General features: G+C 39.1%; 1 protein-coding gene across 12 annotated transcripts in view; it reads right to left on the minus strand.

The window, feature by feature from the left end:
- MAP7 (microtubule associated protein 7) overlaps nt 1–12752 on the minus strand; it is a 151979-nt gene that overhangs the window by 51376 nt on the left and 87851 nt on the right. For all 12 annotated transcript variants that reach the window (XM_016165847.2, XM_036221968.1, XM_036221972.1 and 9 more), the window contains 2 exons: nt 6962–7063; nt 2553–2630 (listed from right to left, as the gene is read on the minus strand). In XM_016165847.2, the coding sequence (XP_016021333.2) occupies nt 2553–2630; nt 6962–7063 (180 nt within the window). The remainder of the gene's footprint in view (nt 1–2552; nt 2631–6961; nt 7064–12752) is intronic.

Genomic DNA, 12752 nt, shown 5'->3' on the forward strand with positions numbered 1-12752 from the left:
AGGACAAACAAACAGAGACTCATGGACATGAACAATGGACTAGTCGTTATCAGAAGGGGGGGGAGAGGGAGGAGGGAGAAGGAGGAAAATAAAAAATAAAATGTTTAAAAAAATTATGTATACATAGTATGAAAAAAATTAACTAGCATTTTAAAAAAAGCTGGTTTTTTTTTTTTTTTAAGTAAAGTTGTGATAATAGAATAATACAATAACTTGAAAATCGCTTTGACTCATTTAATATCCGAGGAGCACATTGGGTCTTCTTGCCACCTGTCCTTACATCACTGCTCTTCGGTCCCTGCCTCTTCTGTCCTCCAGGATGACCCTCCTTCACCCTCTCGTTCGAAGCTCAGGTGGCACCTGACATCCCTAGACTGAGTTAGGTACTTCTATAGGTTCTCAATATCCATTGTGTGCATCTCTTCAAAGCCACCCTGTATTATAATTGCTGTGTGTTTATCTGCCCCTGTATGGACAGCAGCGAGCCCTTGAGGGTCTCAACTTTATTCACCTTTTTAACACAATATCTGGTAAAAAAAATAAAAGTTTCAAAATATATACATTAATGTGTCATGTTCTGTACCATCGAGAACAATTGAAATATGAGGCTGTGTCTTAAAAAAAATCTAGCTATTCAACATACAAAGCTAGGCAACTTGTAGGGCTAATTTGCAGGCTCAAAGCTGTTAAGTCTTACAACTTTATAGCATAAAAAGTGAAATTATTTTTGTTTGACAAGCATACTCATGCTTCCTACAGAATTATGCTTGGCTTTGAAAGACAAAGAAACCCAAATGCAAAGGTATGAGTTAGTGCGTAAAAGCTAATTCGCAATGGGATTTAAATCCTAAAGGAGTAGGCTGATGCTATGAAGCTACTTCCACTCAAGCAGACACGAAGTCATGTTGCAACTGTAAGGAGACATCTAATGGTGTAGGGCCTGACTCAACTGGGATGGGGTGGAGGGGGCACAAGGGCTAATTCTCAGATGGATCCAAAACCAGAGTGCAAGCAAATACCAGCCACCCCAGAGCAGTAGTCAGTTTGTTCCTTTTGCTCATCTGGAGTCTCCTCCTGCTTCAGTAGCTCTGCCTTTATTCCCTTTCTCATTTCTGGATCACTTGTCAAACCAACCTCCACTAGGGAGCTGCGGGCACAGTCTACACAAGGAAGGTCACTAGACCACAAATCACTCCAGGGAAAAAGGGAGCCCTCCCGGCCACAGACCGCCCTGCTCTCCAGGAACCTACTGGCCAACAGGAAACCTGACGGGGACTTCAAGCCTGGGCGGAAACCCTGGGCACAGAGAAAACAGTAGAGCTTGTTCATTTCCAGCAAGTCATTGATATCTGTGTCAAAAACCTTGGCAGCAAAAGAAGTAATTTCATATGGTCATGATGGCAAAGGAGAGAAAGAGGCCTGTGTTAAAAGAATGTAAATAACACCAACAGACTTTTGCAAACCTAATTCCAGTGACTTTCACAAATTTGGGTTCTTGAGAATAACGAAGACAGGATACAGGGGGCTGGGTTCCCCAACTGAAACATTAACTCTTACAAAATGCAGCAGAACTTTAGAAAATTTATAGGTCATCCACTGGCAAGATTCTGGCAACCTAAGTCAGTCCTAGTTTTAAAATACTTAGGCATGAGAGCATTTGAGAGCTTGCTCCTCAGTATATGTCATCAATTTGGCTCACATGAACTCTTATAAAAATTCTAAAAAAAAAAAAATAATAAAAATAAATAAAATAAAATAGAATAAAATACCTAGACACACCAGAAACACTGAGTCACACTGATCAGGCATTTCGTTTTCCCAAGGCACGCAGAGTGTCCTGTTTGAGCTACTGTGCACAAACGGACATCGAAGTAAAGGGGCAGTAGGCAGCGGCATCCCTGCTCCACGTTCTGGGAGACAGGGACCGCCGCGTGCCCTGATCTTGGCTTCCTGGTAAACTAGTCCCGTGACCCGGCTCTCTGGGTGATTATACGGCAAATACCACCGTTGCTAACCTTTCACAAGGGCCTTAGGTACCAAAAGGAATAGCAGACTCCTCAGCGCCAGGTCTTGTGCTTTTCCTGGCAGCAAGCTGGCAGCACGTGTCTATAAATTCGACAGCAGCATTATTTTAACGTGCAAAGCAGTAAGTGCCCTGGCGGGGCATCGTCTCATAACTGTTCACATGAAAAAGAACCATATGCTTACTATCCTTGTATTTGTTTAAGTCGTAAAATGAACGCTGAGCCATCATGCCTGTTACATACACATTCCCTCTGGTGCCACATTAAACTAGGATTACGATGTAAGAAGTGAAAAGGACTCTAATCCTGAGCCTGACTTTAGTGTTGCTTCCAATTTAGTCCTATGTTTATATCACACGCTAAATTCCGTTTTGCAATCCATCTGCAAAACTCATAAAGCCATGCTAGACAGCATGGTTATTATGTTGATGTCCATTTGCTCAATATTAAGTGTCCGTTATCGTAGAGGGGGAAAAGTTCCACTTCAACCACAGTGTCCCTAAGAGATCGAATGAGGAGCAGAGATACCTAGCTGCTTTTCCCGCTCCTCACGTCGCTCTCGGGCCAGCCGCTGCCGGTCATCGACCCGTAGCACAGGTGGAGGGTCTGAAAACAAGATAAAAAAACATGAGAGAAAGAGCAGATTTTTTAAAAAACCAACAATATACACTGATAAATATCTTTCTGTCTAGTAAATTTGATGAATGAAATATTACTAGTCTTACAATTAGTACATAAGATTGTAGTGCCAGGGATATACTTTAACATTATCGTCCTGAGAATTCCCAAGGATTTTTCTTCTATTTAAAAACATGTAAGACAGTAGATCCTATGAGTTCTTACCACAAGGAGAAAGACCCATGTTTTTTTTTCTTTTGTATCTATATAAAATGATAGATGTTAGCTAAATATATTGTAGTAATCATTCCATAATATAAGTCAAGTCATTATATTGTGCACCTTAAAATACAGTGCTGTATATCAATTATATCTCAATAAAATTGGACAAATTTTTTAAAAAAGACATACAGTAAAAAATTATGTAAAAATAATTTAACTGTAGCCTTTGAGCTATTTTCATCAATTGATATGTATGATGTTTTGTGTTTCTAAGGTACTGAACTTCTATTATTTTTATGCTTTAAAAGGTCTGTTCCTTAACAACAAACAGAATCCTAAGCACAGTTATTCTGAGATGTTCACCAGTGAGACGTGAAGAGCCGGCTTTGGAGTCAGATAGGCATCGGTTCAGTTCCTGCTCTGTCAATCACGTGCTGTGTAAATTTGGCTGAGTGACTTACCCACCTCTCTAAGTCTCAAGTTATGACATGTGTTTCATAGGCTTTTACCTCTAAAATGAGGACACGGCAGACCCTATCTCACATCATCGTAAAGATTAAATAAAATAATGCTGTAACAGCGTTAGTACAGTGCTAGCCCATGAGAAGTTACAGTAAATTCATTTATTCACTGAAAACATGAACATCTATGTACCGGGCACCCTTCTATGTGCTGAAAAGAAAGGAGTCAAATAAACAAACAAAAAAACCCCAGAAATCTACGCCCAAATGGGGTTTGCTTTCAACTCAGGGGAAATTTAACAAACAAGATAAATAAGTAAAATATATAGAATAAAAAAAAAAAGGGGGCAAAACATATAGAATGTTAGGCTGAGATAAATGCTAAGGAGACAACAAAGCAATAAAGGAAACCGTGAAATGGCAGGAAGGGGATGCCTAACATTTTACAGAGGGCCAAGGGCAGTCTGACTGTGATGGTAATTTTTATATGTAAAAAAAAACCTGTTCCAAGTAAGGGAGCTAGCTGTGCAGATATTCCAGAATATGGAAAACAAGTGCAAAGGCCCTGAGGTCGTGAGTGCTTATGGTATTCAAGAAACAATAGGGAGTTCTGGGCAGATGGAGTTGAATGAGATCAGTAAGTCATGGGGACTGAGACACTGGGGTCTGGTGAGGACTTTGATTATACTCTGAGGGAGATGCCACTGGCGTCGGGGGGTGGGGGTGGGGGGAGAAGGGTGTTTTAAGCGGAGGGATACACTTCTAGGCTCGCTCTGCCTGTCACTATATAAAAAGCAAAGTAGTGGTAAGCTTATGATGATAATAATTACCCTAAAATCAGGTTTATGTTTTCCTCTACTAAATTGACATTATAATTTCAAGATCTCATGTTAAAAATAGAAACCTATCGAAACAATACTTTAGAGAAAACACAGTAGTGCTTCAGCAACAGATTTCATGTATATTATTATTTTAGTCTTCAAAATAAGTAATCTTATGAATGAGCCAGGCATTTATTCATTCAATGAAGAGTCATTACGCCTATTTGCTAAATGAGAAAACTGAGGGAAATGTGACTAAGGAACATGGCACAGCAAAGTGTCCAAGGCAGGGCCTAAAACCAGATCTCTAACGCAATCCTGTGGCCTTTTTTTTTTCCTTCACCCCATGGCACCTAGAGAGTTATCAGAACAGTATGGTTGAGTGGCCAGAGAAGGGCTGGAAGATTCCAGGTCATGCATTCCTCTATGAGGGGAAATTATATGTAAACAACAAGGTAGAATGAAGTTATGAAGTTTCGGTGGCTCTTTGAAAGACCTGTATAGAAGGTAGTAGAGGGACAGAAACTGAGAAGAATTTTTAATGAACTTGATTTCCTACTTTTCTCAGGTAGGCATTGTTCACGAAGAAAATGCAATTTCTCTTCTAATTAGGTCAAACTCTTAATCATTTGGAGGCAGTTGATGGAGTTCTGAAGAACCATCTCCTGCTTCTGTAGATGTGGACAGATCTGCGACTCTACAATCTGTCTCTTTTGGTCTGGGCTCGGGTATTCATAGCTGAAAGCACTGGTCTATCCTGGACCACATGAGACGTTTTGTGCCTGTACTTACAGAACACCATGAGGGCCTTCCGTACATGTCTTAAAGATAAAACACTAACGATGTAAATGTGAAAAGATTCTTTCTAAATCAAAGAGATGTTCTAGAGTTTTCTACTGAGTTTAAAGTATTAGAAGGTAAAGGAGGGGAGGAAATTTAACTAAAATTTACTGTATTAAAAGAGATCTTGAGAAATCATTTGGTCAGAATGCCCATATCTAGTTAGGGCAATACTCAAAATATCATGAAAGTTAGCATGTACTTTTTCTTTCATTTTAAGTTCTTAAAAATGAAAATTAAACTGCTCTAGACAGATATTCCCATTACTTATATCCAATAAAATCAAATAGTTTTACTTAAGTCTAGCCCTCCAATATGGAACCTCTTATATTATTTGCAGGAAAAGAACATGGTGATTTTTAAAATAAGTCTTTTGAGAACTTTTGCTTATCTCTATATACAAGAAAGCAGACACCAGTTTCTCAAAATATACAATGTGAAATGAAATGTCTCCTCATTTAACTTGACTTTAGTAGCATAAATCAAGTGGCTCTAAAAAGAGATGGCCAATAGCAATGGAGATTGTCTGGCATCTGCTCTCTCTGTGCTCTGTGCAGATCGATTATCACGCTGGCAATTCTGTGCTGGAATTATATATTCACATATAAGTCTACTCCACCATAATGTAAATTAGAATGTAGGAATGTCTTCTTTTTGAATTTCAGAATGGTATGAAAATGGATTAGAACTGATTAAATGGTAGAACAATTCATTAGAAGTGAAAGTCGACAACAAGGAAAAAATAGTATAAACTATTTAGTTATGTTCGATTTTTATGAAAAAACAAATGAGGTTTTCATGCTAAACAACTACTTCCACGAGGATGCTCACTTGGGTATAAGGAACAAAAGCCCATTGGAATAAGTCCTGAAAAGATAGGGCTCATACAGTACCTCTCACAGTCCCAGGCATGGAATAACTACTCAATAAATATTATTAGATGGTGGGTGGGTGGTGGGTGGTAGAGGAGCAGACAATGAATGAATGCAAAGGCAAACTGAATGAATGGGTAAATCTCAGCCTGCTAATTAAACTCAGCTGAAGCTACCCATTTTCCACTAATAGCTGTTCATGTGATACTTGCAATAGTGATTTTTATTGTCCTTTTTCTAAGTGACAAACTCAATTTATTGGCTCTGTTCTAAGACCTTTTCCACAGGGAAAAAAGCCCCACGAAAGCTGGTATAACGGGAAATATTTTCTGTGGGGCCTGATGCAATTACGTCCATCTTTATTTTTATGGATTCCCTATTCTTAAGAGACTTTGGCCTTGGCTGCAGCACCGAGTAGGCTTCCAAGACCCTCATGGGGTATTCAGTTTGCCTTTATCTTCTTTTGATTGTCCCTCATTATCATACTGTACATTAGTCTCTCCCAAGAACCACACAATGGTTGTTGGATGCTTGGAAGCAGCTGCGTTGTCTAGCCAATTGTTTGCATTATGTTTATAGACTGTTTCTTTGTAGAACTGAGTGGAACGCACCATGAATCACAGGCTATTAAATGAAATTACTGTGTAAGTGTACAATCATTGGGTGTAAGAAGAACAAAAACATAATTCTATGCCAGCTTTGCTATGTGTAAAGATTTCCTTAAATGGTTTTTCAAGAAGTCACGAAAGAGATATGCAATAATGCTGGGCATATGGGTACAAAAAATTGTGTCACACCTATCATTTCGAACAGAAGAATAAAATTATTACCTCTTATACACTGCTTGACAGTAAACCATGCATCCACATACACTACCTCACTGTCAAAATGACTATGAGAGGTAAAAAGGGCATGTCTTTCAATCTTCATTTTAAAAAAAGAAAATCAAGGCTTTGAGAGGTTCTCTGACTTAAACTCACACGAACTCGTATGAGTGTGTGTTTCGGTGTCAGGACTGGAACCAAGCTCTCCTTAATTCTAGCATGCCTTTAAGGCTTTCGGGATACCCTTCCTTTTCCCACAGCAAATGCAATGCGTCCTACCTGGCTTATTTCCTGAGAGGTTGCTATTTTGTCCTGAAATAGCAGAGGAGGACCGGTTGGAGGCAGCAGTTTTCTTCTCTTGTACTTTGTAGCTGTCAGGCGCTATACAGATGAGACAAAAGAGAGAAGACATATTTAGTTTCTTCAAATTTATTCAGGAAATTTTATCTATTCAACATTTACTGTTAACCTTTGTATCAGGTAGTAGGCTAGATTCAGGTAATTAAAAGATGAAGCTGTTACAACCTGTGCCTTCAAGAAACATATTGCTCACTGGGAAGGATACATCCCAAAATCAACAGCCTCAGCTGAACTGACTAATCCGATAGCAGTGGTGCGTTCAAGGGTCCATGAAGCTGTTTCCTCCGGCTGTCCCACTTTACACATAAAGCAACCATGTGGAAGCATGATTAAAATCTGAAATCTCTGATCTCAGCTCTTACAAAGTACATGCACTAGGAAGCAAAAAATTCCAAGAACATAACCAAGTAGGTCACCAAAAGGGAATCAGAAAATATAATTTACTAAGATTTTGAAAAGCCTCTGACAAAAGTTTAATAACAAAGATTGTTACAGAGAATAAGGGAAATGCATTCTAGGAAAGGAATGAAGGGCAGAAATACTAGGCAGCTCTCCAGTTATATCAAGTAAAGGGTTTCCCAGGCCCAGGCAAATTTTTCCTTACACGTATTATTTCATTTAATTACTTTATATTTTCACAGGATATTTAAAGGATGTTTGTTACTGTCTCAGAAGGTACTATATGATTTATCAAAAACCAAGACCCTGAGTTTCCCTGCCTCCTACCTTCTGCCTTAAAACCAGTTTTGCCCAGTCTTCCCCATCCATTAGAACAATTCCATTCTTCCAGTTGATCACACTCAAAGCACTGGAGTCATGGTTAACTTCTTTCCTATTACTTCCCACATTCAATCCAAAAATGCTTTCAGCCCTCCTTCAAAAACATCTTAACACCTGTACCACTACCTTTATGATCATCTCTTCCCGGTGGGACTGCAGTATCCTCTTACCCAGTCTACCTGATCCGACCACTGATCCCCTTCAGTGTACTTTCATCTCAGCGGCCAAAGTGATCCCGTTAAAATACGTCATGTCGTTCCTCTGCTCAAAACCCTTCGACAGCTCTCATCCCACTCAGAGTAAAACGCAAGGTCTCTACCATGGCTTAGAAGGTACTATTTGATTTGGCCTTTACCTTGTACCATTTTCCTTCTAACTCTGCTCTGTTCATACTGACTGACTTAGTCCATCTCAAAGCCTTTGCGTGTACCTGAAATTTCTTCTCCCGTTAATCAACACAAATATCTTCTTCACTTCCTTTGGGTCTCTGCTCAAACATGATATTAGAGAGTCTCATCGACCTGTTTAAAACAGTACCCCCACCACTCATCACTCCCCATTCTTCCTTACCCCCTGACATAGTCATTCTTTCTTCCATTAAGCTGAAGGACCTGGATGCTATCTGGAACACAGGAATCATTTGCTAAAGGTTTTTGAGCCTGAAATGGTGTGATGACAATTAGGCTTTAAAAAGAGTACTTACAAAACTGGTACTCGAGATGTATTTTAAAAAATTACCAAATTTACTAAGCTTACTTCTGACCTCTGAGTGGGGATGATACCAAGTTTTTGTGGCTTTCTCTCAATTCCAGATAGTATTAGCTGGAATAGAAAATCATACCTTAACTAGTAAAAAGTTATCTTATATAACTTTTAATATTGCCTAGTTTCAAACAATTTGTTTGCTTAAATAACAGTTTCAAATGCAAACACTGATTGGTTTATCTATTTGAGCTTTCTTTGCCTTACCTTCAGGGGAAGGTCTGTAAAGATACAGCGAGAAAACGGGCAGATAACAAATAAACAGCAACAGGCCTCAAATCGATGGTTTCTGATAGGACTTTGCTACTCGAGGAAATTTTACTAGGCAATCTACCAAGGAAAAAAGGCTACATTCTGTGTGCACATACTTAAAGCTGGGGGCGGGGCGGCGGGGACAAATCAAGACGAGTGTGAGTGGAGTCAGGACAGGCCCTGACGCTGACAGAGAAGGGGAATCAGAAAGCGTGATGGGTTCTGGGATGCCGTAACACGTACTCTCAGCCCTCGTGCCAAACACCAGCTGCCCGTTACCACCACGTCGCAGGTAAAGCCCACCCTAGTCAGTCTTGGCCAAAGTCACAACTTTAGAGGCAGCCTCGAAAAACCCAAAATTGGCTGTACTTGGAACTTTCCCCCTTATTCTAAAAGTTAATCTTCTTTAAACTGCTCATAAAGGAGTCAACACTTAAGAAAGATAAACCGAAAGGAGCACCAGCAGATTTGGAGTGCTTTGATTATAATTTTCTATGATAAGTCACCTCCAGCACAGAGCAAGTAAAGCCTAATTAGTAAGCTGCTTAAGGGATCTTCTATTTATTACTTTTAGTTAACTAAGGATAATTAGGACCACTTGTTCAGAATCTATTTCAGATGTATTCACTTCTTTCTTGCCTTGGCATATTTGACATAATTTAATCTTTCTCTAGTGACTGAGGATCTGTAGTGCCCCCAGGTCCTGATAGTGCACATCATTATAACTGAATATTATGCAACAGTAGGCCATGAAGGAGATTAAAAGACCACAACGTATGTTGAGTACATGAGAATTTTCTGAATAATCCCTGATAAAAGATTTTTTCTGGGTTGTAATTTGCATTATTGTCTTGAAACAAATGTAAAAAGTAATTTCAATTAAACTAGATGTCTGGCTACTTGATTCCAATTTACCTATTTCTGACTTTTATTGGATTAACACTAGTTGAACATCTATCTGCTCACTTTATTATCATCTGTATCTCAGAAATTCATTTTTATCCTAGAAGACCTGAGTCCTACTCATAACAAGACACATTTGAAATCTATCTTAAAAATTTTTGTGTTCACGTAAAACTGATAGGTTAAATTTAGTAAAATGAAGGTAATTAAAAAAAACCCATCGGGCAGTTTGGCCCAGGATTATAAACTGGTAATGTGTGACCATTAGGCTGGACATTTGTCTAAAGTTTTCAAGCTATCTTTTCACTTTTTATCAGTCTTTCTCTTCTACTACCGTAAGAGCCCTTATTTCTCCAAAAACATTCTATCAATGGTAAGAGGGAAGACACAGACTCAAACAGACCTGGTTCAATTGTGAACCTGGTTGAATACTAGCTGAATGACCTTCAGAAAGTTTCTTGAGTTCTCTGAGTAGGTAATATGGGGATGACGTCACCTAACTCACAGGCATGTTGTGAGTATTACTAGTAAGGTTTGACACACAGCAGGTGTTTAATGTCATTCAGCCGCTTTCAAATTTTATGCTCTTCCACTGAGGTCCTGGGCCTCTCACACCCACAGCCCCCATGCAAGGTACAGCTGTGTGTTTGGAGTTTGGAGGTCGGTGGGGGTGTGCATGCTTTTGAGTCAGTCCGCCTGGCTCTGCCATTTATGAGCTGTGAATTCTCAGCATATCACTTGACCTCTGAGTCCTAATTTCCCCATTTGTAAAGAGGGAAAACACTTCTAGAGTTGTGAAAAGTAAATGAGACTGCCAGACCCACTGTAAGACTCAATGAACGGCAGGAAGTATTTTCGGCTCTCTCCCTATTCCCTGCACAAATGTGGGAAGTTGGGTTTCTATTTCCTCTGGGCTTTGCTCACCCAGCACTAATAGGGAGAGCTAACCTATGTCACCTTGGTGACAGTGGTCCTGAAGAGCAAGGTGACCAATGTGGCAGGAAGTTTTGGAGCAACTGCTGGTTTCAGAGGTTTTCAGCTCAGTCACACCTCCTGGGTCCCTGAGGAAGGCTAGACTTATTGGTACGATTTTTTGGGTATACTTTGACTTGGGAAGAGGTAATCAAGAGTCTCTCTGGGGCTTAGCAAGATGACAGGTTTCTGAGATTTAATGTCTTGCACATTATCATCACATTAAGTAAATATAAGCCTTAAAAAAAAAAAAAAGCCCTCAATCATAATAATAGGAAAATAAAACCTTGTGAGAGATAAACTTTAAAACAACAACAACAACAACAACAAAATGCAGGGTATTTTACTGCTTGAAAACAGCAATTTATTCATTTTAAGATCACAACACTTAAATATCTGGAAATCCTAGGTAACTCAGCATTTAAGACTGCACATACCATTTTAAAATTTGCTATTAAGAATACCATTTTTAAAATGACTCAGATGACTTTCCATTATTATTTGAATCTTTCCCTTCATTTTTTAAAATAAGAAAACTGAACTATATAGTATGATGCTCAATAACTCTTTGCCTGCTTTATAAAATCTTTATTGATTTTCATGCTAGCTTGAAAGCTTTATTCCATTAGTGTCACATGTATTGGCATAAAGACAAGAGGAAGGATACAGAGGAGCACCTTTGTGGTCTAGGACTCTCCGTAAATCACTCTGAGACAAAACAGAGAAGGAGCAGACATTTGGGGCTTTCATCTCGTAAAAACTCTGCAGCTCCCGTAAGGCCACAAATGTTTCTCTATAATCCACATCCTCCGATTCACTGCATTCCTTGCAATGTCTTCTCATAAAGGTCGTGGGGTTCTCACTATTTTTAGCTGTATGGTCTAGTTGAGGAGTCTTCACCATTGATCAGAATAACTGGTCCAACAAATGCTTAATTTAGTGAAAATGCTTACTCTAATAAGACATTTGTGACTACAACCTTAGAGACCATCCTAAGTTTAAATCTCACTGACTATATGTGGTCTTGATATCCACAAAGATAATGTATTTCTGCCACCATTTTTAATAAAATGTGGACTGCAGGTTGGGAAACAGCGAAAGTTTCAATACCCAGCTCTGTATGGGTTCTTCCCTGCTATATTATCCAAGTGGACTTGGTGGACATACTGCCCCCAGGCCACCCACGCGCTTTGGGAGAGTACACCAGAAGACAGAGCTAGACTGAAACACATGCAATTGCCATTTTTGTAGTAAAAAATGGTTGACTATCACAACTTCATATGTTTCATTCTCATAGTTTAGATCAACCTGTACAGGACTGAGAAAGCCTTAGAAATTAATGCCTGATTTTGCTACAATAAATCTTAGCCACAAGTATGACTATCTGCTGAGTTATGAATCTTCCCAGTGAATCGCAGAACCTGGGGTGGCCTTGGAAGATCCCCAACAACCTAACAAATAGCTTATTTGAAAATTTGGCTGCGGAATCTGTTATGGGAATTGAAGAATGTTACTGGTTTAAAATCATAACATACAAAAAAAAGAATAACATTTGTTTTTCATCTAAAATTTTCTACTTCACAATCCTTTTGCTCATTTACTTACTATTTAAATTTTATTCTGATATAGCTGCCAGAAGTATTGTAAACATCTGAATCATAGATATTAAATATTTTATCCAGTTATTCATAAAATTTGCATTCAAACAAGGACTTAATGCAGTCTCATAACTCCTAATGACTTTTCTAATTATTCCACATGATGGAGAGATTCCCCTTAGTTTAAATTTTTCATGGTTACAGGTGAAGCTGTGTAGAGTTCAGAGTTCACGGGAATCAGCATCAGACAAACCTGGGTTTAACTTCCTGCTTAACCTCAGTTTTCTTCCCACTCTCATTTATTCAGACAGCACCCTGCTTGGTGTGACACCGGGTGCTCAGTACTGAGAAAATACTGTTGACTGAATGAATAACTTGTTGACCGCTTCTTTCTCCTTTTCTGGCCTCCTGATTCTAAGTCACTTCTTTGAACTTTGTTTTCG

Source organism: Rousettus aegyptiacus, unplaced genomic scaffold (assembly GCF_014176215.1).
Source record: "Rousettus aegyptiacus isolate mRouAeg1 unplaced genomic scaffold, mRouAeg1.p scaffold_m13_p_1, whole genome shotgun sequence".
Taxonomy (NCBI): Eukaryota; Metazoa; Chordata; class Mammalia; order Chiroptera; family Pteropodidae; genus Rousettus; species Rousettus aegyptiacus.